The sequence below is a fragment of the Mesoplodon bidens genome (genome assembly GCF_964165515.1).
Source record: "Mesoplodon bidens genome assembly, contig: HAP1_SCAFFOLD_154, whole genome shotgun sequence".
NCBI classification, from domain to species: domain Eukaryota; kingdom Metazoa; phylum Chordata; class Mammalia; order Artiodactyla; family Ziphiidae; genus Mesoplodon; species Mesoplodon bidens.
Genome location: NW_027671790.1, coordinates 218878 through 245635, shown reverse-complemented (window position 1 = coordinate 245635; position 26758 = coordinate 218878). Strand labels below are relative to the sequence as shown.

General features: G+C 38.3%; 2 protein-coding genes and 1 long non-coding RNA gene across 3 annotated transcripts in view; 1 reads left to right on the top strand and 2 right to left on the bottom strand.

Annotated features, from left to right (window-relative positions):
- LOC308611054 overlaps positions 1 to 10175 on the top strand; it is a 31211-nt gene extending 21036 nt beyond the window's left edge. The window contains exon 3 of the long non-coding RNA XR_014014766.1: positions 7832 to 10175. This is a non-coding gene — a long non-coding RNA (uncharacterized lncRNA). The remainder of the gene's footprint in view (positions 1 to 7831) is intronic.
- LOC308611053 (spermatogenesis-associated protein 31A6-like) lies at positions 3 to 4072 on the bottom strand. Its single transcript, XM_081259992.1, has 4 exons — positions 3827 to 4072; positions 2824 to 2881; positions 2421 to 2481; positions 3 to 2192 (listed from the first exon to the last, which is right to left on the bottom strand). Exons 1-4 carry the CDS (start codon positions 4007 to 4009, stop codon positions 173 to 175), a joined length of 2322 nt encoding a protein of 773 aa, XP_081116118.1. The 5' UTR covers positions 4010 to 4072; the 3' UTR covers positions 3 to 172.
- A 5715-nt stretch (positions 10176 to 15890) lies between the features above and the next one.
- The window catches only part of LOC308611047 (uncharacterized protein), a gene marked incomplete at its 5' end in the record, with an annotated part of 65394 nt that continues 54526 nt past the window's right edge, over positions 15891 to 26758 (bottom strand). Inside the window, 3 exons of the mRNA XM_081259987.1 lie at positions 15891 to 17880; positions 21472 to 21560; positions 23078 to 23290. The remainder of the gene's footprint in view (positions 17881 to 21471; positions 21561 to 23077; positions 23291 to 26758) is intronic.

The window sequence follows — 26758 nt, the reverse complement described above, 5'->3', positions numbered from 1 at the left end:
CAGCCATTACACTATGCTTTTATTAGGAAAAAAATATATATATATATATATACATGTATTGGGGAACACTAAATATCTTGGATGTGCTAATGAGAAAATCATTTTCTCTACATGGACTGAATTTTTACTTGGAGACATGTTTTCCTACTAAAGGGAAGACTAAAGAAGGATTTTACTGTCGACCAGGCAAGACACCTCCCCAAAGATGACAATGCCTTGGACAGTGTTGATGGCGGGCTGGGGCACCTGGAATCCTTGGCCCATACTGGCAGGTACTAACTGGAAACAAACCCTTCTTGGGGGGCAAGGATGGGAGGCACCTTAGGCCCAGCTGCTCATCTTCGAACCTTACACTTTTCAAACTATGTTGGTGTCTGACTTTCCTTTCCCTCATAGAACAACTCTGGCCCTTGGAGGTGGCTTTATGACTACAGGCTGTATAACCCATCATTCTCCCTTGCTCTGGGTAGGAGGTAAGCCTATGGTAGCAGAAACACCCACATACTGGGACTTGGAATTCCAGTTTGTGTTCATTTAACTTTGTGGCATGAAGTCCATGGTGAATTGCTCTTTTTTCTTCTAGGATCTGTCCAACAGCTGCCATGCGTGCCTGACCCTCAGCAGTCTCACTCTTCAAGATTGATCTGCTTTTGACTGATCCGTGACTCCGGGCAGTGGCTGATATGGGCTTTTTTTTTTGCAGAGCATCTCGACCATTGACTTTTTTCTTGGGGAAAATCCACTTTAAAAATAGCCTCATCCTTTTTCTGAAGAGGCTTTCTGGAGGGCTATGTTTCTTCTCTGGCATGCGCTGGAGACATCTGCTCCCAATAGAGTCCGTTATTCCCCTGACCTGGGCAGGGTGGCGCATACTTCCAGCTTGAGAGGTCCCTAATTCTTTAAACCTTTCTTCATGCTCTCCTGGTTTATGCCCCCTACAGTCCTCTCTTTTGTAAGTAGGGGCAATCATCTTGCTCTGGCTCTTCCGTGAGTCTTGGAGTTTTGAAGTTTTGGGCTCCTGCTGCCCTAGGTTGCTCCTTTGGGCTTCCATAAGGCCACTTGGCTCCTGGGAAGCTAACCTGTCTCTGGTGGGGACTCTCTGGGGATGGCACTGAGGCACCTGAGAAGCCAAGTTGTCTGCAGCAGGGAACCTGTGTTTGGGAAAGTCCTGAAGCTGGTTGTCTGACTGTACCTTTACTTTGGAGTTAAACTCACTAGCAACCTCCATGTTAAGGCATGGCTCACCTGGATGTTGGAAAACAGACATTCTAGGTAGTAGGAAACTTTTACTGGCCCCTGGCACCTCTAAACTCCTCATATGTACATTTGTGGTTTGGGATTTTGTCAACACTTTGGTTTCCAAGATAACACGAGACTGTGGTTGAAGAGCAGGAGACTCCTTGGCCTCCACAGCCTCCCTGGCCTCTTCACCTCTCAAAGACTGGGATCCTAAGTTCACCTCCATCACTGTTACCCTATGGCAGGGGTCTCCTGAGGCCTGACCACCACTCTCCTCTCTTGGCTCATTCCTGACCATTGCTGAACTTGGACCTGGCTCTAGGCTGTCCCTCTTGACCCATTCCACAGTCTCACTCTTCCAGGTTCTGCCCACAAGGCTGAGTGTGAGGGACTGAGAAGGTGGCCTGCCCTCCTGTCCAGTCAGAGAAGCCTTTGAGGGCCCATGGCAGTCACCAGATGGAATCGCTCCCAGGGCACTCTGGATTTCCTTACACACAGTTGAGGGGACAAGGAGAGGCCTCTTCAGGGTAGGAACTGACTCTTCTGTTCTCACCTTCTCTCCTGAATGAGCCTGAGGAGGTTTCTCCAGGAACTCAGCAAACTGGACTGTTGAGTGGGACCCAGACACACAGGTAGCTGCAGGGGAAGAGGCAAACTGCAGAACGGTGGAGGGTTGGAACTTTTTCAACTTAAAGACATTTATGGCCTTGAGGACCTTGAGGGGTAGGGTCCACCTGTGCTTTACCCCAAACCGTATAATATGTGCTTCCAGCACCTCTCGAGTGTCTGGATCAAGGAAGGAAACCCTACAGGAGGTGTTCATGCAGGGTTCCCGACCCTTCAAGCAGTGTCTTCCACAGGCTCCAGCAGGCACTGCTTTGCACGCCTCACCAGGAGGGTCTTGACATGAGAGCTGATGAAAGTTGTCCTTGCCAGGAAGCCTCCCCAGGCAGCTGTAGGAGAGCAGATGGGGCCAGGATGGCTGGACAGGACAGGCAGGGGTGGGCACCTGCAGCCCAAGAACCCTCCTCTGCCCCCACACTGACTTCATAAAGCTCCTGCTCTCCCTCACTCTAGGGCCTTAGCCACGCCCTCCCATGGCTCCCCCTCCCAGGGCTGGGGTCACATTATAGGCTCTGGGAGGAAGGACGACCCAGGAGAGAAGGGGAAAGATTCTTTACCTTTGCAGAAGTGAAACCAGGTTGTGAGTCCCCTCCAGTTCTTCCAGGCAATCTCTGCAAGCTGGAAATCAGGAGACTGGGTCATGGTGGTGAAGGCAGAGGCCTAAGAGTCTTTCAGGAGGCTGAGTGCAATGGCCCTTTAAGGGAAATCTTTGGAGGATTAGACTCTGGAGCCCAAGTATCAGTGTCCAAGGCCACATGTCCCTGACAGTGATGGTAAGTCTCACTTGAAAAGGGTTTGTCCTTTGCAAAGTGCTTCCACGTTAATTAGGCTCAGGCTCTGTTTCCTGAGGAATAAGCTCTGCCACTGGCATCCTCAGAGACCGTGAAGCTGGGCCCTCAGGGTTAGGAGAGATGGAAGCTAACTCTCGGGGGCGCGCAGGGCTGAATGGCAAAGGCTTACCTTTCAAAGATCCACTTTTCTTCCTACTCCTGCTCCTCCCCTTCAGCTCTACTTGATGCTGAGAGAGAAGAAAAAATGAGGGGCGAACACCCAACTCTCACTGTCCTCTATCTAGGCAAGCTGTGTTCATGAACAACATGACTTTCTACATTTAACTAAAACTCTGTGGGTTTTCTTCCCCTTTTACTTATTTTTAAAGTGGATAACAATATTTTCAGTTTTTCTTCTTTGAAGCGTGCAAAGGTTTTTTTTTTTTTTTGCGGTACGCGGGCCTCTCACTGCTGTGGCCTCTCCCGTTGCGGAGCACAGGCTCCGGACGCATAGGCCCAACGGCCATGGCTCACAGACCCAGCCGCTCCGTGGCACGTGGAATCTTCCCGGACCGGGGCACGAACCCGCGTCCCCTGCATTGGCAGGGGGACTCTCAACCACTGCACCACCAGGGAAGCCCAAGAAGGATTTTTTAAGTTTTAATCACCATAGATTTCTTCTGTCACTGTTCCTCTGATCAAGAAACACACACATTCTCAGACCTAAATGTCCACGTGAGCTTTGTCAGATAGGATTCTGCTTCCCAAGGCCAGACCTCCACTCCAGCCTCTTCTCTCAGGCTCTCAGGGGCTCAGCCCCAACACAGAGGAAGAAGGTCTCACTTGTGACACCCGCTGTGGGTAGGTGGCTGGTGAACCAGGGCTCAGGGGTCAGCCTTCCTGCAGAGATTGAACTCTTAGTAATCCAGTCCTTGACCATTATTAGTCACTGCATTTGGGACTTGCCCTGGAGCCCTCTACCATACCTGAACTCCTGGTCTACGATCTTAGGCTAGAAATCCTCATGCCCACTCTAACCCCTCTCTGGCCTGGCTTTTCCCTAGAAGGATGATGTTCTATACTTTTCTGAGAGTTCCCATCTCAGGAGTCTCTCTAGGTGGTTTAGAAAAGTGGAAACAAGAATAAGAAAAAAAGAGATAATCTCTGCTGGGATTAAGCCAAAGGTTTCTTACCTTCCTGATGTTTCTATGTTTCCTAGGTGGTGCTAAGAATGGATTACTCTGGAAGCAGGGGAGTAACATTAGGAAGAGCACCAGTCCACACAGGAACCCAAGGATGATATTAATCACCCAGGAAGTTGGGCTGCATCTCAGCCAGATAGCAACAATGTTTTTCGAAGAAAAGAGATTCTCCATCTTCTGAATTGCATTGCTGCCCTCAGGCAACAGAGCACTGGGAGTTCACTTGATGGCAGAACCCCAGGCCTGCATCACAGAGCTGTGGCCTTGTCACAAAGGGCTCCTGAGTGTGGGGGAGGGGCAATAAGAGAAACAGGCTGAATCACTGCCCCGCCTTCCCATCCAGACCCACAGACACCTGCACCCTCCTGGGGCTTCCAGATCCCTCCTTCCAACTACTCTCATCCTGTCAGAGAGACCTTAGCCAATTTTCTGTTCATTGCATCTGGAACCTGGTTCCTTCATCCATTAGAGACCTTTACTTGAGGCCCACCAATTTGATAACTCTTGAACATCTTAAGCTGACCCTGGAAGACTGGCTGTTTCACAGACATTTTTACTCAGGATTTCCTTTGTCCTCAGCTCCAACTTTCCCACATCATGTTTGTGTCTTGTGTAAACCCAGGGATAGAACTTGAATTTCTTTTACACTTATTTAGTTTTGTGAATTTTGAATAGTGTATGTTTTGCCTCATTTTCTATCAGAGGGAACTACACACAAAAATTAAAATAATTTATTTTTCAAAATTCATAAGTATGAAAGAATGATAAATAGTTATGTAATAGGGAAGAACAAATCTGACTCCACATTAGATCTTTTTTACTTTAATCTTTATGCTTTGTTGCCGGAGCTAACTCTGTCCATCCCTGTGACCCAGGCTGGCTCTGCACTTTTTGGAAAACAATGTTGCCTATAGCCTGAAATATACAGGATAGCCTATTGCTAAGGCTCTGACTTTTAAGAGCCCATTCATGGAGATAAAAAGTTGCAGAACAGAGAATAATAATTGTTTTGTTGGAGGTTTACAGGAACACGTGACCTGACCAGGATCTGACCCATCTGGCCAGCTGCTAGAACAAAGGATCCAACACCAAGATATTTGCAACAATTAGCCATGCCCCTCCCTCACCTTGCCTTTAAAAAGGCTTTGCTGAAAGCCTTCAGGAAGTTTGGGGTTTTTCCTGGGCATGAGCCACGTGTCTTCTTGCATGGCACTGTGTAAACCTTTCTCTGCTCCAAATTCTGATGTTTCAGTATTTAGCCTCACTGTGCATCAGGCACACAGACTTGCATCTGGTAACAGTTAAACCTTCAAATGATGTTTTTGTAAGTTTATAGTGTTTATAATTCTGGAGTTAGTAAATCTTTAAACTGCACAAAAACTTTTGGGACACACTGCAAACACGCACACACACACGTACTCATTTTCCTTAACCAATCTAGTACTTTCAAATCCAATAATCCATAATTTTCTACTTAAAAAAAAATCTTTCATATGTTGTCTCAACCCAACTTCTTAGTTTGCAACGATAAGACAGTCCCCACTCTCCAGATAAATTTTGAAATATGTGGTCTTAATCCATTGAGGCTGCTATAACAATATACCATAGACTGGGTAGATTAAAAACAACAGACATTTATTATTACAGTTCTGGAGGCTGGGAAGCCCAAGATCAAGTCACCAGTATGGCCACCTCGTAGTGAGAGCTCTCTTCCTGGTTCACAGCTGGAGCCTTCTCTCTGTATCCTCATATGATGGGAGGAGGCTAGAGATATCTCTGGAGTCTCTTTTATAAGGCACTAATCCCATTCATGAAAGCTCATAAGCACTTTTGCATGGCCCCGCCTCCTATCTTTAAGAGGTAGGATTTCAACATGTAAATTTTGAGAGAACATTAACATTCAGACGTGCACTCATTCTATACCCGGAAGCTAGGAATGGGTTAGGGGAGCCAAGGTCCTGACCCTAACGGGCTGTAGGGTGAAGAGTAGGACTAGGAGTCAAACCCTTGGGGCTGAGCCAGGTCTTGAGCAGCCTCTTCAGATATTCCTAGTGTGTTATGTATGTATTCTCTTTTCTGAGTGTGCCTTGCCTTTCCTGCCCCATCCTCCCAGGCCCCTGAAGCTTCAAGTCCAGCCTGAACCATATAGAAAGGGAGCTTTGAGTCTTACACAAAATTCCCTTATGACACCACTTTCTATCCCTTAGCAGTAACACAAGATTCACTGAAGGATTCACATGGTAAATATGTCTTAATGCCCCATGAGGGCTTTACAATAATGTGTATTCTCTGCTTCTTGGTCATAATTTTATACAGTTTTAGTGGGAACGTGAGCATGTGAGTTTATTTGGCTATATTGCCATGAATGTGCACTTTCACAAACATATCTCCTACATCTACTATTTTTCCTACAGTCTTTTCCTCCCATATGATATTCTCACCTTAATTCAACCTTTTATCAAAATTTAGACTTAGGTCTGTCACCATGTGGACATGCTTTGTAACAAAATAGCTTCAACCGAGGAGGTCAGTGGAAGGCCTGGACCAGCTATCTTGGTTCCATGATAGTAAGCAAAGGATCGCAAACTACCATGTTAAGCTTAAGCACAAAGCAAAGTTTATTTAAGCATAGGTACACTCTCAGAGAGGGAGAGAGAGGAGAGAGAAAGAGCAGGCTGTTTCTGAGAACAGGCTATTTCAGCGAAGTGAAGCAGGCCCAAAGCAAAGTATATCGAAGCAAAGGTACACTCTCAGGGTGTGGGGGGGGGGATGGGTGTACTGTTTCTGCAAATTGAAAGCAGCATTCCTAGAAAGGCTTACGAGTGCTTTTAAGGAGCATTTTGCAGAGAGGTGGGGGTGAGTGACAAGGATCATTATTTGATTGACAGTCCTGAGCTATGTAACAAGCTTTCTGCTGCACATGCTCTCATCCTTGAATCTCCAAGAGATTCCTACTGGGTGGGGTGAGGGGCAAAACCACATGTAATTTATTGTAATTATGGTATAATGAGTTTGGATTTACTATAGGTTATGCGCCTGTCTGGTCTGGGCATGCACAGCCTGGAGAAGTCCCCTGGTGTTACTGTGCCTCTCTTTATCAGGATAAGCTGCCCACCACCCGACCATAGTTTCTCCCGTTCTGGGTGGAGTCAAGGGAGGGTCCCCAGGTGGCTGCGTGTGACTCAATTTCTTCTTGTCTTTCTCACCACTGTCACCTCCTTGCTGCTAACGTCTCACTAACTACCTAACAGGTCTTCTTTGCATTCATATTTGCTCTCTAAATTTTCTCTATGACTGTATTTTCAATATGTTTTGTTTGATGGGGGTTTTTTTTGAAATTTAAAAATCTTACGATAACATTTACCTTGATTTATTTAATTATTGTTCTACTGTTATTGATTTCTGCCATCTTATTTTATGCTTTATTTTCTACATTTTCTTTAGTGTTTCTTTTTTCCCCTTCTTTGGCATCTTCCATTTTACAGGTCAAGGGTACTTATGTTTGTTTGACATTTGGGAATTTTTAATATTGTAATGGTTTTATATCTTGAATTATGTTAATTTTCTCCTCAATTTCTTACCCGTGGATGAAAAATATTCCCTGCCATATCCGTAGACAAAGGATGTTGCAGTCATCAAGTCAGACGTCAAAGCAGGAACCCTCAACTGAGCACCTTGAGGGGATTCGGGATGGAGAAAAACAGGGTACTGATTCTAGAGTTAAGGTGCATCTCAAAGGAATGATTTCACGGAGCCCAGATTCTTTCATCTTCTCATACATAGAAAAGTGCTACAGTCCTTAACTTGAGATGTCTAGTTTTCTTTAATTAATAGTAATCTTTTGATGTTCTGACTACCTGGTTTTGGTTGACTCCTCCCTTAGGTCTTCTGAGCAGTTCCTCAGAGTGATCTGACAGGCTGTGTTCTGGGCTTAAGTCCTCAGAAAATCTGCCAAATAAAACATAATTCTCCTTTTGGGTTGTGCATATTTTTCAGTCAGCAGTCTTGGCAACCAATGAAGGGGCCCAGAGCAGACTTTTCTTCTTTGCCTGAACTCTATGAGGATCCAGAGTCCTGGCGCCAGCAGAGGCTTCTTGGGCCTGTCCGCTTTCTCAGAGTGTCCAGACAAATTTGGGTGAGTATCTCCTGGTTCTTGGATCTCCAGTTTTGGTTGATGATCCTAAGTTTTATTCAGTGGTGTTAAACTCTTCTCTTGAGTAGTAGGTTATCCTTGAAACTTGGTTTCAAGAAGAAGTACCTGGGTCACCCTCAGTGAAAGACACTGGGAAGATTTTTACTCAGTTTAAACACTGAGAGCTTATCCTCAGTAGAAAAACACTGGGAAGACTTTTGCTCAAGTGGGTTAGCCTCACTTAAAAGACACTGGGAAGATCTTGCTCAGTTTAGACACTGTGTGGTTTATCCTCAGTTGAAAGACTGGGGAGACTTTGCTCAGGTGAAAGACACTGAGTAAAAGTTGGACTGGGTAATTAGGTGGAAGACTAACCTGTCTTCCTTGAATTGGCTACTTTAATAGAGTTTGTCAAAATAAAAGTGATCTTCACAAATTGAACTCAGAATGGGGAACTTAGCTTTCAATACAAAAGAAAAAGGAACAACAGATTTCCAGCCTCCAACGGATATCCTGGCCAGGTTTATGTACATACAAAATTTACATTTACAAGTGCTTACTTACTTGGGACTTAAAGAAAATCTTGCCCTAAAAATGACTAAGATAGGACTCTTTTATTGCATATGCAGTTAAGTTAGAAAAAGCTGGCTTGATAAAAACATCTTTTCAGAATTCTGACTTCAAAAAAACAAAAGGCTTTCTAGGGGAAACTTGCATTTCTCTTCCTGTGTCTTTGAAATGTAAGTGTTCTGATATTCTTCAGAGTGTGTGTGTGTGTGTGTGTGTTTTGAGAACTTGGTCACTACCATCCAAAAGTACTTATATGGTGTACATTTGGCAGCCAGTCAAATAGACTGGGATTCTGAGCAGTCTTTTGTCTGACTGTACGACTCTCAGGGGCTTTTTGCCATCTTAACCTTCATTGTGTCAGCCTGTACAACAAAGACCATTACTTTCTTAAACTACTTTTGGGAGTAAACTTTCTGGATCTTATTTAGACAGCATCCTTTACACTCTTTTGTGGGGAAGCCTCTTGCGTCTTATTGGTTTGAGTCACTATTAAGGTATACCTCATTTATGGGCAGATCATGGATCCTTCAAATTGGAGAAACTTCTAAATTGGTAAATTTTTAGAGAGCTCTCATTATAAACAGCTGTTTCATTGGCTCCTATGGGGGGGAAATGTGGGAAATTAGACATATAATGGTTAACCTAAAAACTCCTTTAGTTTCAAACAAACCCAAAAAATTGGTTTGGGAAACCTTATTTGTGGTCTCTGCTTCCCCTAAATGGGTCTTACAGATGCTAATAAAAACATTAGAATAATTATTGTTAATTAGGTTAAGTAACAGGGAAAAAAACTGAAGGAAAAGTCTAAAAACTTTTTCCCAACAAGGTGAAAATTTTAAAGGGACTTCTAAATGAATAAGAAATCTTTAGATGGTTATTTTAAAGTGGGATAAATAAAACAGACATTAATGAGATAAATCAAAGATTGGATACAATACTACCTAAGATTGGATGGGCCAAAGGGATCTCCTACTTGTCATCAACATTAAAGGGCCAGACCCAAACAAGTCTGCCCTATTTACCCCAGTTTAAAATACGTATATTTTATTACATATAAATTTTATACACGTAAAATTACACTGAGATACCTGACCAACAATTACTTGGGGCAAAAGTTAGACCAATTAATCAAGTTAAAAGATTGACAAAAGTGCCTGAGTCCCTTGGCTCAACCACTCTCTGGGGACCCCAGAGTCTTTATAAAAATTGGTATGTTTAAATGGGCATTGTATAAGATAATTACCTCTCTTTTGCCTAATTATATTGTGTGGGATAGACATGTTTCACTGGCGAATTCTTCCCCTGCTTGATATTATAAGACGGCATATGAAGGAAATATTAATTAAACATACTAAAGGAAACCAGTGGGATTACCTGAGCCTATACAATATAAAGTAAAAACTGACAGCTGATATTTAAGGGATAATAAAAATAAAGAATGGAGACTTTACTCTGGGTCTAATCTGTGCACTCAGAAAGAGGGTCTTTGTTGAATGCCTTATGCAAGTTTTGAAGGTATGATAAATTAAACCATAAAGTTCTAGACTATAGAATTCTGAAATTTCAGTCTAGTTGGAAATCTTCTCACTGATACAGAAAAGCAAATTAAAGAAAACGTAGTTGGGCAAATCAGTCTTTCAATATTATTTAGGTGACAGGCCAGTTCTTTGGGGAATTAAAAGCAACTGTCTTTGTCTTGCAAATCGGTACAAATCAGAAATGTAAATACAGACCACAATGACCTGAGACTGAGCCTAATTAGCTAAATTAGGTAGAACCTGAAACCAAGGTTAAAGAAGGGGGAAAAGTGGCCTTTTAAAACTCAAACTGCTGATTAGTCAGTCAAGAAGACGGAGGAGTAGGAAGATGTGGAGTTCATATCTCCCCACAAATGCATCAAGAAAACATCTACAATGGAACAGTTCTCCCAGAGCGCCTGATAAACACTAGCAGAGGACCTCAGGCACCTGAAAGGACAAGAAAGATCCCCACGTAACCAGGTAGGACGAAAGAAAGAAGAAGGGAAAAGGAAGAGCAGATGAAGTGGGACGTGACCTGTGACCCTGGGCGGGGGAGCGGAGCTGAAGGTGAGAAGAGGTTCCCGCATCTGGGGAAGCAGCGGGGAGAGAAGCTGGGGCAGAAGGAGAAATTTGGTGGCTCAGAGAACAGTGCAGCAGCCAGTCTGTGGCAGGCAGGAGAGAGTGAGGCCTACACAGATGGTCTGGCCACAGCTCTGCATGCCCCAGCCACTGGTGACCACTGGTGCACACGGGGGCTGAGTGTTGGAATGTGGGGTTTGAAGAGCAGACCCAGGAAGGGGAATGATGTTGGCTGTGAGGAGACAGCTCAAGGGGATAGGAGTGAGGAGCTCCACAACAAGGAATGCTCCTGGAGGAAGCCCAGACCAGCATAGAAGCAAAGTGCCACTGCTGAGTGATGCACAAAGGGCGGGGCCCCCATTGCAGCCTCTCTCCTCACACACCGGCCCCTGCCTCCACAGGCACTAGGAAGGGCTCCTGCCAGAGTGGCTCACATGCCCCCAGCCATCATCACCTCAGCACTCTCCTGCTTGGGTGGCCCATTTGCCCAGCTTGCCACCTTGACTCCCTCCTGCCTGACAGGCTCGTACATCCCATAGCCACCCAGCACACTCTCACCTGGGCAGCCTGCCTACCCTGATTGCTGCTTCTACATCCTCCTGCCTGACAAGCTCGTGTGCTCCAGCAGCCTTGGGAGCAGACGCCAGTGGGTGGCCCACATGCAGAGATGGGGCTGAAACCACAGCTGAGTTCCAGGGAACATGCAACTAAGGAAGAAGAGCTGAAATCTCTCCTCATGGCTGTGCAAATCATGGCATTACACTTCCTCTGATGGCTTCCTAAATTCAGCACTTGGGAACATCCCAATGGACAAGTGCTCCTGCAGCTGAGACAGGTCTGGCTTTAGCAGCTGTGGGTTTTGTGGGCACATACATGCTGGGGTTTGGCCAGGCCAGAGTCTGAGCTGCCTCCATATCTCACATAGTGGGTCCAGGTACATAATTACTGCAGTCCTGGGACCTGACCTCAGTGGATCTGGGCCAGTGGCCTGGTGAAAATGATGCCTGAGTCACCAGGGCCAGTTGCCGGCATAACCATGGTTAAGGTGGGACTGAGAGCAGTACCAACAGCCGTGTACTTTGTAAGCCCACACAATGGGCGAAAGGAGACAAAACAGAGCACACCCACAGGTGAACACCTCCAGAGGAGGAATACTCAATGGCTTCTATCCCAGTGGGAGTGCTCCAGTCCTCCCGACCTCACACCGCAGATCAGAAACACAGCTAAGAAACAGATCTGACGGCCTCTACTCCAACGACTAGGGGTCAGAACCCAACCCTGACAAGGCAGTGACAACCACAGAGGAAAGGGAAATTTCTGCTGAATAAAAATCAAAATTAAGAAAATCAACAGGAAAGATCAAACTTGGAAAATGTTTGCAATATCAATATCTGGCAAAGAACTTATATACAGATTAAAGAATTTTTACACTTCAAAAATAAAAAGACAATCCAATGGGAGAAAATGGCAAAAATATATTTATGGATATGTTATATATATAAATGTAAAGTATATGTATCTATGAATATATGCCTATTGGCTATTTGCATGTCTTCCTTTTATTTTTAAGTGCCTAATTATATTTTTTATATGTATACACACTATTACATATAAAATAGATAACTAATAAGAACCTACTGTATAGCACAGGGAACTCTATTCAGTACTCTGTAATGACCTATATGGGAACAGAAACTAAAAAAGAGTGGATATATGTATATGTATAACAGACTCACTTTGCTGTACAGCAGAAACTAACACAACATTGTAAATCAACTATACTCCAATAAAAATTAATTAAAATATTTACATATATTGTATACAACATATATATTAAGTATATATAATTTATATATATTTAGAGATTGCTCCATCAAAGACGTATAAATTATAATTATAATGAGATACCACTACATACCACTATAATGTCTAAAATTAAAAAAACTGTTAATGTCAAGTTTTGGTGTGGACCTAGAGAAACATGAATACATTGTTAATGGGCTTGTAGCATGAAAGCTTTAAAGTTAAATATACATTTACATATGACCAAGCAATTACCTAATAGTTCATACTTATCCAAGAGATATGAAGTCTTATGTCACACAAATTTGTTCACAAAAATGTGTAACACCATTATTCATAATAGGTAAAACTGGATATGACCAAAATATCCAAGATTTTTTTTTAAACATCTTTATTGGAGTATAATTGCTTTACAGTGGTGTGTTAGTTTCTGCTTTATAACAAAGTGAATCAGTTATACATATACATATCTTCCCATATCTCTTCCCTCTTGCATCTCCCTCCCTCCCACCCTCCCTATCCCACCCCTCTAGGTGGTCACAAAGCACCGAGCTGATTTCCCTGTGCTATGCGGCTGCTTCCCACTAGCTATCTATTTTACGTTTGGTAGTGTATATATGTCCATGCCACTCTCTCAGTTTGTCGCAGCTTACCCTTCCCCCTCCCCATATCCTCAAGTCCATTCTCTAGTAGGTCTGTGTCTTTATTCCCGTCTTACCCCTAGGTTCTTCATGACCTTTTTTTTTTCTTCTTAGATTCCATATATATGTGTTAGCATATGGTATTTGTTTTTCTCTTTCTGACTTACTTCACTCTGTATGACAGACTCTAGGTCCATCCACCTCACTACAAATACATCAATTTCGTTTCTCTTTATGGCTGAGTAATATTCCATTGTATATATGTGCCAAATCTTCTTTATCCATTCATCCGATGATGGACACTTATGTTGCTTCCATGTCCTGGCTATTGTAAATAGAGCTGCAGTGAACATTTTGGTACATGACTCTTTTTGAATTATGGTTTTCTCAGGGTATAGGCCCAGTACTGGGATTGTGGGGTCGTATGGTAGTTCTATTTTTAGTTTTTCAAGGAACCTCCATACAGTTCTCCATGGTGGCTGTATCAATTTACATTCCCACCAACAGTGCAATAGGGTTCCCTTTTCTCCACACCCTCTCCAGCATTTATATGGTACTGGCACAAAAACAGAAATATAGATCAATGGAACAGGATAGAAAGCCCAGAGATAACCCCACACACATATGGTCACCTTATCTTTGATAAAGGAGGCAAGAATATACAGTGGAGAAAAGACAGCCTCTTCAATAAGTGGTGCTGGGAAAACTGGACAGGTACATGTAAAAGTATGAAATTAGAACACTCCCTGACACCATACACAAAAATAAACTCTAAATGGATTAAAGTCCTAAATGTAAAGCCAGACACTATCAAACTCCTAGAGGAAAACATAGGCAGAACACTCTATGACATAAATCACAGAAAGATCCTTTTGGACCCACCTCCTAGAGAAATGGAAATGAAAACAAAAATAAACAAATGGGATCTAATGAAACTTAAAAGCTTTTGCACAGCAAAGGAAACCATAAACAAGACGAAAAGACAACCCTCAGAATGGGAGAAAATATTTGCAAATGAAGCAACTGACAAAGGGTTTATCTCCCAAATTTAGAAGCAGCTCATGCAGCTCAATATCAAAGAAACAAACAACCCAATCTAAAAATGGACAAAAGACCTAAATAGACATTTCTCCAAAGAAGATATACAGACTGCCAACAAACACATGAAAGGATGCTCAACATCACTAATCATTAGAGAAATGCAAATCAAAACTACATTGAGGTATCACCTCACACCGGTCAGAATGGCCATCATCAGAAAATCTCCAACAAGATTTATATGGGTGAACCAGTTGTGGTATATCCATACAATGTCATATCATACAGCAGTAGAAGGATAGAATTATGAGGAATGCAACAAGGATGAATCTCAGAAACGCTATGCTGAGAAAAAAGCTAGACACACAAGAGTATGTACTTTATGTTTCTGTTTATATGACTTTCTAGAAAAGGAAAAATGAATCTATGGTGACAGAAAACATATCAGCAGTTGCCTGTATCAAAGATGGAGTAGAGAGTGACTGCAAAGAGGAAAGGGAAAACTGCAAAGGGGGGTAATAGGAAAATTGTCTACCTTGATGGAAACAGAGTTACAAAATATTTACATTTGTCAAAATTCATTAAAGTGTACATTCAAGTTAGTATATTTTTATATTATACCACAATATATTTCTTTTAATAAAAATAATTATGAAGAGTAGGTAAGTGGGCAAAGGACCTGAACGCCAGCTTTAGCTATGTTAGAGCTGTAAAATCAAAAATAGATCAAGTTGCCCCTAATTTAAAAACCAAGAAAATGCATAGAAGTTGAGGAATAGAGATTTTAACTTATTTTAAGAGTGAGTTTTCTAACAATTAGAGCTTCCTAAAAATGAAATAAACTTATTTTGAGTTGCAATTTCTTTCTCAGTGAGGACACTCAAGTACAAGATGACGATCATTTTTCAGGTATGTTGTAGAAGTGCCTTAGAGATTGAAATTTGCATTAACCAATACTTAAGATGATTCAATAACATCAGAAAATATGCTATATTTATATATGCTCTTTTATGGTAGAGTTCTGTCTATAATGTTTTCTAAAATATCCTTTGAATTAATATTTCCATAGTAGTCTCCAGTGCTGCAAATGTAGGCCAGAAAGTTAGATCTGTGCACAGTCTAGTTTTTAAGAAGCTTGTAATCTGGAAGAGAAGATAGACAAAAATGTTGTAGCAAAATGCAGTAAGTTTCATAAGAGATATCCTCATGCTCTTATACGACATGGAAGCAGTGTCACATTCTTAATATGTCATCTTTTTCTGAAATACTTCAGTATTAATTTCTAACAATGATAATAATTAATTAAGGCATGAATTATTTACGGAGAGATACTAGTTATTCCTAAAATATTTGGAGATTGTTTTAACATGAAGATATTTCTTAGAATACCTCCAGTAAAGTTCCAAAACGTGTCTTTCAAAGCCTAAATGTGTTTGTACAAGCCTGAAAACCTCAAGGAAAAATGTGAATGTTGCTGATTATCCACCATTTAAAGTTTTCTAGGCTTTGGCATTTTTCTGTAAGTATAAATAATTGACTATGAACTATGCAGAGAGTTGTTTTACCTGAATTTCTTTGAGATCCATCAGATTAAAATGAGCCAATCTCCTCCATTACAACTACTCACTGTGCAGGCTTCTAGTCAAGCATTGGTGGAGATAGCGCAGCTCAATTTAAATTTAAAATTCAAGGTAATGTAACTAAACAAGTTAGTCCTATCCTTTTCCCCTTACTTTCCCTTAGAGAGTTTTTGAAGTTAGGGATTTGTAAAATGAAAATATTAAACCAAATTTAATAGCAAAATGTCATTGATATCATTAGTGAAACCAAGCCCAGTTTCCATTTACCCCAAAGTATAAATCGCCTATCTGAGAAGCAGTTCAAATTTAAGTCATGTCAGATTGGTGGTCTTTCTGAGTTTCAGTTTGGAGCTCTTATTTGAAGTCATTGTTTCATTCAAGAGCATCTCAATATCAATAGCAGGTTTTCTACTTCAGCAAAAGCCTTGATGTACATCAGTGCCATTGGGTCCAGAGGATAGCCTCTTTGTACGTTTTTTTCTCCCAGTCTCACTGCAATGTTAAAGTCACTGATATCACAGAGCACATTTCTAATCCTAACTATATGCCCTAATTTTGGCAGAAATCCACTCCTCCACTTTTATGCAATGTATTAACAACCAGAAATTTAATTGTATTTGTTGAGACTGTAATATCAACGTGAAGCATTCCTTTTTTGAAGCTCAAATTCTTAATACTTGCTTTCCCCTTTGCAAGAAATACTTACTCCTTTACTCCCTTGTCCCCTTAGGCTACCTACGTCATACATCAGTTAAGAAGACATTTCACAAGGGATGCCTTTCCTCATCCTTCCAGGTGAGAAAGGCTCCCTGTTCCATGGCTCATAGTACCCTGTCTATATTTACTACAATTAGTAACTATTCTTTAGACTGCAGGCTCTAAGAAATATGGACAATGCTTGCTTTTCCACACCTTGTATTACCAGCACCTAATGCAGTGCCTGGGACATAGTAGAAGTTCTATAAATATGTAATGATTGATGAATGAATGAATGAACGAATGTGTAACAAGATAAATGCATAAATCGTATTTGTAAAGCACAATACAAAGTAATTTCATAATATTCACCCACTTATTTGTACCTTTATACCCTTCTCTTCATTTATATATCTTAGAATTACTTTTAATTTTATCAGCAGGGATACAGGATTAAATGATGAAATTTTGATGAAATGTGTTAGAAATATTTGTGAGTGAGTAAGCACTATGCCATGGTGAGAGAGAGAAAAAAAAAAGCTATTGCTATATTCTTGACTCAAGTCATACTCAATATTATTTGTTACATATTATATTACACACACAAATGCATTCTCACTGGCATGGTATCACCTACATTATTATAAATTCCATTTCCTTCCCAATCCCTTTAAAGCCCATATCTGACCCTTAGACTTATTAAATTGCATTGTTTTAAACCACTTCTCCAATTTGTCAAGGTCATATTATGGTCATGTTGAATTTTGATCTTGACAAAGTATTCATCAGTCTTATCAACTAAAGAGAACTGTAAATTACTAAATCCACATGCGTTTCTATCATCCTAGACTTGATGAAAATACTAAATAGCCTCTGGCCCAGGATTGACCTCTACATATAAAACTTCTGTCCACTTTGGTTGAGAAGGAACTATAAGTGAGTTTAATTGTTCTACCTACTTTGTTTCCAATAAATAGGTCTCTGGTGCTGATCTCTTTTTATAAATTTGTGAATGAATTCAATTAGTAACATTTTTTATAATATTAATATTTAATGTCTGATTTCAAGTCGTGGATGAAAAAATGCTAACATCAATGAAAACTACTACTTGCCCAAATAGATTAATAATAGTAAGAACAGTTAAAGTAGATTTTAAATCTACTGTCATGTTTATTTACTTTCCTGAATTGTTCCCACTGTGCCACTTCCTTACTTTCTGAATATGACAGGTCCATGCATGACGTCCTCCTCTAGATGCTGTGCCATTAAGAAATCTCACTGATTATAATAGGTGATCATCTATGATGGATAATAAGATAAATATGCTTGTGCATTTTCAATCACAAATCCATGTCTTGCACAATGAAATGATTTTACTTGTTGCTTGATCACGGGGACTTCTTCCTCTGAATAAATAAGACTTGACTTTGCCTCTTTATGCAGTCATCTGTTCACAGTTCTGCCTCTCTCCAGTAGACTGTGTCTCCTTAAAGACAAATGAATATTCATTCATCTTTGATCCCCATTGCTTAGCATGCATAGTAATTGTTCAACAAATATTTGTTTAATAAGTTAAACACCAATATGCCGTGAAGTAGGAAAATCTGGAGATGTGAGTGGTCAAGATGGGGGGTGTGATTAAAGGACCCCTCTGAATTCTAAGAACAACATACTTAGGAGGGAATGCATGAGTAATCAACGGGGCTGACTACTTGACAACTAGCATGTATTCAACTTTCAAATTCTATATTATAAGCATCCCTGAGTGTAATTTGAAATGGATAGACAGGAATTTTTATTTTATTTTTTCTAATGAGGAAGCAGTGTAGGTCTCTATTCTCATGGCCTCTGTTGCTTCCTATGAATATTTCTCCAATATCTTGACATAATCATTTTCAGGAAGCCAAGAGAGTCCAAAAGAAAATGACAAACAACAGAAATTGCTTTCATTTTCTAGTGTTTGGAAAAACATAAAAATAGGTTTAAGTTTTTCAAACATACTTAGATTTCATGAGATTTTACTTGGTTTATAATCAATATGATAAGATGCATCTATATGTATATAGAATCGTCATTCATTTTAAATTGCAAATAATGTGTATCCCCATGGCTGATTTGCAAACTGTCAATAATAAGAACCAAGCTTATGTCCTCCTAAGTCTTTTGTAGCCCCATTTTAACACATTTTCTGAAAGTTATTTCACTTCAACCACTCTAGATACTTTCTAAAAAAACAATAGATGACTTTTTAAAATGAAAATATTAAAATATGCTACAAATTGGTGCAATAATGGAAGCTACAACTTACCATGTAAGTTTGTTTGTAATTGAGCAAAATATGTTCCAATAATTTTTGCATTGTATTTGCCTTTCTCTCTGTAATTACTAACCCTTTTTCTTTCACTATGGAATGTGAATGTTGATTTCTCACCTTCAAATTTGCCTTTAAATACATTTCTACCCCTATTTTTCTTCCATCTGGAAGCCAAGTTTTCAAGAGAAAATTTGTTTCCACAAATATTGAATGTCTTCATATTAGGAATAATTCTAATGCAACTACTTTGTATTTGGAAATGTGCCACTGTGTTTAGGAAGGCTAAACACATACTTTTGGGTAAGTTCAAGAAAGATTACTCCAATGATTCAACCAAATATATTTCAAGCATATTGATAAGAAATTTCAAACTAATTGTGTGTGATAGCCATCAATTAAAGATGTAAAATGAATGCCTGCTATTTTAAAACATAATTAAGCCAAGGAAAAGCTATGCATAACTAGCATGTTCCGTAAAGATAATTGGCTCACTAACTAAATTCTAACAGCCCATTCACATTTCTAGATTTTAATTGAAGAATGGATGGAAATAGTAAGGTGAGCTCATTGCCCAATACACATAAGCATGTGACAATTTTAATTTCTGCAGAGATGCCCATATCGTATGAAATCTTATTAATATTGTGATGGAATACAGTGAATCATGCTGTGAAAGAAGCACATATTTGACTGTTGTACATGTGTTCACACACACGCACACACACAAACACACAGATACACACACATTTCTTTTCTCTCCTCTCTATTCTCATTTCAGTCCCATTTTTCCTTTTCTTAGGTAACTGGTATCATGAATTTAATATAAATACTTTGAATCCATGCTTGAAGTTTTTACTATATGCAAATGAATCCATGAAAAATACATGATTGCTTTGAGTTTTAAAAATTTGTATACATGTCATCATGCCAAATATGTAATCCTGAAAATCATTTATCATGTATATAATTAATTATTTCGAGTGAAGTATTGCATTGCATCTTAAAAATAGTTTATATATGTCTTTTGTAAGCAGCAAAAACTGGAATTTTTAAATTTATTTTTATTGTCTCTGTGATCAAATGTATTGTGATTATTGATCTATTTCTCCTTTATTTTTCCATGTTTTATCCCTCCCGGTACTAACTTCGTTTAAACACATTTTTCATTCTCTTTTTATGGTCTACCTTTTTATGAATCATATATGAAGTATTCATTTTTAGTGTTTTCTGAAAAATTTGACATATATTTCTAACTTTAAAAAGTCTAAAACTAATTATCTCATCTTCCTCCTAAGCGGTTCATGGACCCCTCAAATTTTAAATCTGATCTCCAGTATTTCAGTATATTATCTAGTGTTTTAGTTTGACTTTGTATATACCCCCATTGGCTATTATTTTTTACACTCAACCGTTATTCAGATTCATTCCAACATTACAAATTTCTTTGCTGGTCACTGTTCAGTGCACCTTCCTACTTCTTTTTATGCTTATTTTCTTTCTTACTGAAGGACATTCTTTGTACAATGGTCTCCAATCTTGCCTAAAACACATGAGAATTATGTGAGAACTTTTTAAAGCTCCCATATTGAAACACCGCCTAGATCACTTTGGTTAAAAAAAAAAATCTCAAAGTATTGGCTTTAGGCATCAGAATATTTTTTAATGCCTTCAGACAATTCCAATAGCTGCTGCTACTGCTTTAATCATTTTTTGTTGTTGTTGTTACAGTTTGTGGGTGGTAATTCCTCTTTGTCTATGAATGAAAATTTCTTTACTTCTTGTTCTTGAGTAGTTTTTTAAAATGAGGTGTAGAGGTGTAGAATTTTAATTTGGACAGCTATATGTCTTCAGTACTTTGAAGATATTATTCTATTGTTTTCCAGCATCTACCTGTTTTCTGATAAGACAACGGCATCTACCTGTTTTCTGATAAGACAACGAATATTTAAAGCCAGCCCTCAAAAACAAGGCTTATTATTTCCAGGGCCCCCTTGAATTTCTTGGTTTCAACTCCTCCTCACTATTCTAATGTTGAATTTGTTTTTTCCCCTTAAATCCTGAGACTGGGGATCCTCCCCCTTTTTTGTAAGCTTGTTCATTTGCTTTTTATGTGTTCCTACATGTAAAAGCAACATATAAAAGAAAACACAAGTATAACAAACTGTGTGTTCAGATTGGAAGAAAGGATTCTCAATATCAGTTCAGCCTATCGTATTGACTGAAAGCATTTACCTTGTTTCTTTTACAACTAACTTGAATATTATGAGTGTTACATCTAATATACAGTACTCTTCACCCTTCTTGGAATGTCTATGCTCAATAAGGACATTAGTTGATTTGTCACTAATATTGCTTTCCCTACATGTGACCTCATTCAGAGTTCTATCCTGTCCCATATACATAGCATAATCTTATATTTTGTATCTAACTGGCATCAGTTTTCCGGGTTTTTTTTCGATTTACTTCTAAGCTTTACTTTTAGCAGGACTGTACTGAAACACTCTTACACCTTAATAGAGCTAATTGTCTGGACTTAAAATAATAGATTTCTCTATCACAGGGGAATTTGTCTTTACAGATACTGATTTCTGTTCTCTGCACATGTTTTCATGTTATATGCCCCGTGTAATATGAAGCGAGTTAATTTATTGTGTTACATATAGTAAAGAATCCAGCAGAATAATGTTATTTAGGTTTTTTTTCATTATTTCTATGAATAACAACAACATCAACAATAATAGTAATAGAAAAGATAATTTTTACCTATAGCAAGTCTCAGTTTTTTCTTAAATGCAGTAGAAGGCCCTTCACACTCTATTTGTCAGCTTGGCTTCAGGTTTTCATTTTGTTGGCTAGAAGACAGATAAAGGGGATTATGGACAGAACTGAGCCTGGTTTCTGCTAATCTCTGACTTGAATTCTTTCAAGGGTTGCAAAATATGATTCAAGTATTTCACAGGCCTTTATAACCTTTGTCATCTGTCTGGTATATGTGCCATCATGGGTGGATTTGGAACTGACATTGTATATCTCTGATCTCAACTGTATAAATATTTGTATAGACTGACTATCAACATAGAACACAGACATTCTCTTCTGATGTATGGCTGATACAATAGTCCTTAACTGGGCCCCTAAGGATGGGGCAGGCACAAACTAACAGAGGGCAATGAGGCAAATTTACAATGAACTCAGATTTTATATTTTCCTTTAGGTAAAAGAGTGGTTGCTTCTATACCAAAAAACTATTTCTTATAATTTGGGTTACATTAAAAATATCTCATATATACAGCCATTTATCTGAATCTATAATAGTGACTTGGTTTTCTCAAATACATTATATATGGAGTCCTTTAGACTGGAATTAAATTAATCATGGTTGTATTTTTTTTCTATTGACTTCCCAGCTATTTACCCCTAGGAAAACTCTCTTAAATAATCAAGAGAAATATTTTAGGCAACATTATGTAAATCATCACCCTTATTAGATGAATTAATATTCTTGAAGTTACAGCTCATTTCATGGAAATCAGATTAACCTGGTGTTATGGGCATTGTCATTTATCAGTAAGTTATTTGTTAATATGCTCAGTATGTGCCATAAAATATGTAACTTGAATAAGAGAATGGATCACCTCAAATAATTTAGCAAATCTTGAAAATGATAAGGATTAAAATTGTGGATGTATAAAGGACACAGAAGCTTGGAGAACTTTAAAACCATCTATTTCTATCCTGTTTCCCTCAGACAAGGAAATGAAGGCTGACACTTTAGCATGGTTTGGAAATCCTTCTAAAAATTATCTGACTTTCTCTTAGAATTAACAAGTAATTTAAAGTTTTAAGAACTGCAGAACTGATCACATGAATTACCATAATTTAGTCAAGAATTTTTTTGAATATCCACCTTTTGACAAACATTGTACATATATGTACCAGGCTGTAGAGATGAATAAAATCATCCTTAGCCTCAAATAACTGAAAGAAAAATCCCCCAATATTAGTGAATACTGAGGAATTAAGGATGCTGCTATGAGAAAATTTTTATAATGTGAAAATTTATTAAGTTAAATAAAATATTTTGCTTTTGAGATTAGAATGCCTTGTTTTTGTTCTAATGATACTGATGATAGATAGTGGTTGTATTTTGCAGAAGTTTTATGGGAGCAAATTAAAAACTTGGTAATGTGATATAAATTTGGTCCCCCAAGGCGATTTTTATTGTGATTTCTATTGGTGTTGTTAATGAGAGAAATTTCTGTGAGCTATTAGAAAAGAACATGTGGATATCAATATCTAATCAAAAAGAAGGACAAAATAATGGATAATTAGAGAATATATATAACCAGTAAATTAAAAATATACTCACATGCTAAGGAAGCACAGTGGTGGAAGTTTTGCTCATCATAAAGCTTTAACAGTGAGTAGAAGTTATCTTGGTGTGGGAAGATATGCTAACAACCAGTGATAGATCCGTTGTAAAATTTGGAACTGTTTCTTTGGTATTCAATTTCACTTAAGACCTGTGCTTCTGGACAGGATGGAGTAATAGGAACTGGATTTACTCTCCTGGCTTAAACTGCTAAAAGTAAAAAAATATATATATTAAACAATAATTTTAGACATTGAACAACAAACAGCACAAGACAACGGTTGTATAAAGCTGTTAATGATAATGATAACCCATAAAAACCAGTGGCATAATGTTTTGTGTAATACAGTTAAATGTTGGTGTTTGAACAAGTCCCTGGTCACCTGTAAAAAATAAAGGTGGATTCTCTTTTCATATTTATTAACAAAATGAATTTCATAGGGATACAGTATTTAAATATGTTAAAATACTACAGTTACTAGAAGAAAACATTTTTGTTTTATTTAATAAAAGTTAATTAAATTTTTTTTTATATTTGTATGTGTTGCATTTATTGCTTTAAGATTATACAAATATGTTTTGATATAATTTAATACATGCAGCATCAACTAGAGTATTCAATACACAGAGTATTCAATAGGTATAGCCTTAGTAGTGGGACCAAATTAGCCCTAGACTAAATTGTTTCAGTTGCAACCTAATAAGGCTTACAAGGAAGGCTCAAAATGATCAAACTATTTCTTAACTACCTCTTTGAGCAAAGTTACAAATATTTTAAAAAATACAAAAACGCCCTGCAACCAGTAAAGTAAAATTCACAATATCTGACATGCAATCTAGAATTACCAGGGATGCAAAGACAAAGGAAAATATAACCCATAACAAGGAGAAAAATTAATTAATGAAAAGACACTGAAAAATGGTACAATCAGTAAACAAAGACATTCAAACAGTTATTATAACTAATTTTCATAGGTTCAAAAAGGTTAAAGGAAAGCATCAACATCTTAAATAGACATATAGAGGATATAAAAATAACCCAAATTGAGTTCCTAGAGATGAAAAATATAGTTTCTGAGATGAAAAATAAACTGGATGGGATTAAAAGAGATGAGGCAATGCAGAAGCAAAGACTGACCTCCCTGCAAAAGCAAAATTTTGTTATTATAATCTGTCCCACTGAGTAGTCCAAATATAAAGTCTGAAATGAAAAATGCCAGCTTGGTCACCTTTTTTCATTTCGAATTTGCTTTACCCTTGCTTTACCCTTTCAAAAATAATTAAAGTATAAAATTATGAAAATTGTATTCAATGGTATTACTATTAAGCATCTATCCATCTTATGGATTGCCCTGCATAATGCAAATATCTAAAATCTAAATATTATGTGTATATATACATATATGTATATATATCTCACTAGCAGAATGAAAAGAAGATATGAAAGTACACCACAAGTTGTGAGGAATATAGTAAAGGAAAGTAAAATAGTATTTTTGTTTTTAGATATAGTTGCTCTACGCAGTGGAAAAATGATATACGGATTAGCATATTTTATTTTCTGAGAAGCATGAATCAATTTAAAAGGCGAATGGGCAGATGAATTTAAAGAATGATTAATTTAAATACATTATCAGTCTTCAATTTTTCTGTTACTGACAACATCCCCTTTAAGATTTTCAAAATGCTGAAAGGTGGGATTCCAAGATTTTTAGTTGCTATAGAAGCAATTATTAGCAAATCCTTTCTTCTAATCTCATTACAGAAAATACTGCTCTTTGTGCCCAGAGAACTCCCATTAGAACAGATAGCTAGTGGGAAGCAGCCACATAGCACAGTGAGATCAGCTGGGTGCTTTGTGACCACCTAGAGGGGTGGGATAGGGAGGGTGGGAGGGAGGGAGACGCAAGAGGGAAGTGATATGGGAACATGTGTATATGTATAACTGATTCACTTTGTTATAAAGCAGAAACTAACACACCATTGTAAAGCAATTATACTCCAATAAAGATGTTAAGGAAAAAAAAAAAGGAACTGCATTTCGGAGCAGCTCAGAACATAGGGTGTAGCAGTCTGGAGCTATCCCACATTTCCTGTGTCTTATTAAATATTGTGTATATGTGCTATGTATTTATATCTCCATCTAAATATACATCTAATCTCCTAAAATACTGTCTCACATATAATGAAGGCACAGTTTCCAGATAGTTGTTCTGGTAGTCATTAGACAAAATATAGTCTCATTTATTTAAAAAATGTGAAATGAGAGAAATGTATGAAAAACTTGATCCATCTTCTGACTGAATTTGTGTTATTAGTACCTTAAGAAGAGGAAATAATTAATTTATTGTAAATTATTTTATTCCTCATTTATTAGAGAGGAAATTTATAAACTGAATCTGTTAGGGCTTAAAGGGTTTTTTTCCAGAAGATAATATCTGTGGTTCTCACCTTACACTGAGCAGTATATCACTAGTGAACAATCTGACAAATATGTACATTATTAAGTTATTTTATTTTAACCTGGCTTTTTAATACTATCATCTGATATACATCATATTAATTGACACTGCAATTTCTTCCTTGATTTGTATATTTTTTCTACAAACACTTTGCATTCCATCTTCCACGTATCTTATTTACTCAACCATGTGATGGTCTTCATCTTCAGACATCTTGCTGTCTAAGCTGTTCAACCCTGTGACAGTAAAAGCACACTCACTAGGGACTAGGAGTTTGAGAAGGACTTAGAAAATTGTTTGACACCTGAAAAAAATGGCTCCAGAATATGAAAAAAAATCTGCAAAATTGAGATCAAAACTTGTGTAATTAATATTTTCAACTAATATTACTACAACAGCAATGTTACTCAGCTTTCATATAGTTATCTATAAATTATATTGGATATGTGACTTGGGCACATATTAATGCATTTGATAACATTTAGGGTAAAGCTTCTAAAAGGGCAATTGCCTAGGACTGAGGAAGGTTTAAAAATGGCCCTGCACAGAATGAACTAGAAGTGACTTGAATGGGAGGCTGAGGCAGAGATGCTGGACCCAGAGAGTTACAGAGCAGACGTACATTGGAGAGAGCTTTCCTATATAGGAGAGCCAAGAATTTGTTACTTATTGAGTGGGGAGCATGAAGGTAGTGGACCCTATAATGAGAATCCTAGGATTGCTCCTAGATTTCTAACTTGGATAAATGACAGGACGGTACTCTTTGGTGAATACTAAAGGAACAGCAACAGCAGCAAAAGTCTAAGAATGGAACTTTAACATATCACAATGCCACCTTTAAAGTAAATTTGGCATTCTTCTTTTTGAATGAATGAAAATGCGTTAATTAAAGACATACACGTTCACACACCTGCTAATATCTGCTCTTCTGCAATCATGTGTTTTCTGTATAGTGTCTAAATATCTATTCCAGTTGAAGTAGTGCTTAAACACTGCAATATGCCTCTTTTCAGCCAAAAAGAAAAACTGTCTATGACTGCTTCAACATATTTTAAATATATGTATAATCATTGCCAACTTATCTGCTTTGCACATACTCATTTCCTATACAATATTTAATATCTCCCTTTATTGAAAATGTCATTGCTCAGTATTATGATTATTTTTCATTTTTATTATATGTCTGAATGTTAGAATTATTGATTAATCTCTTTAT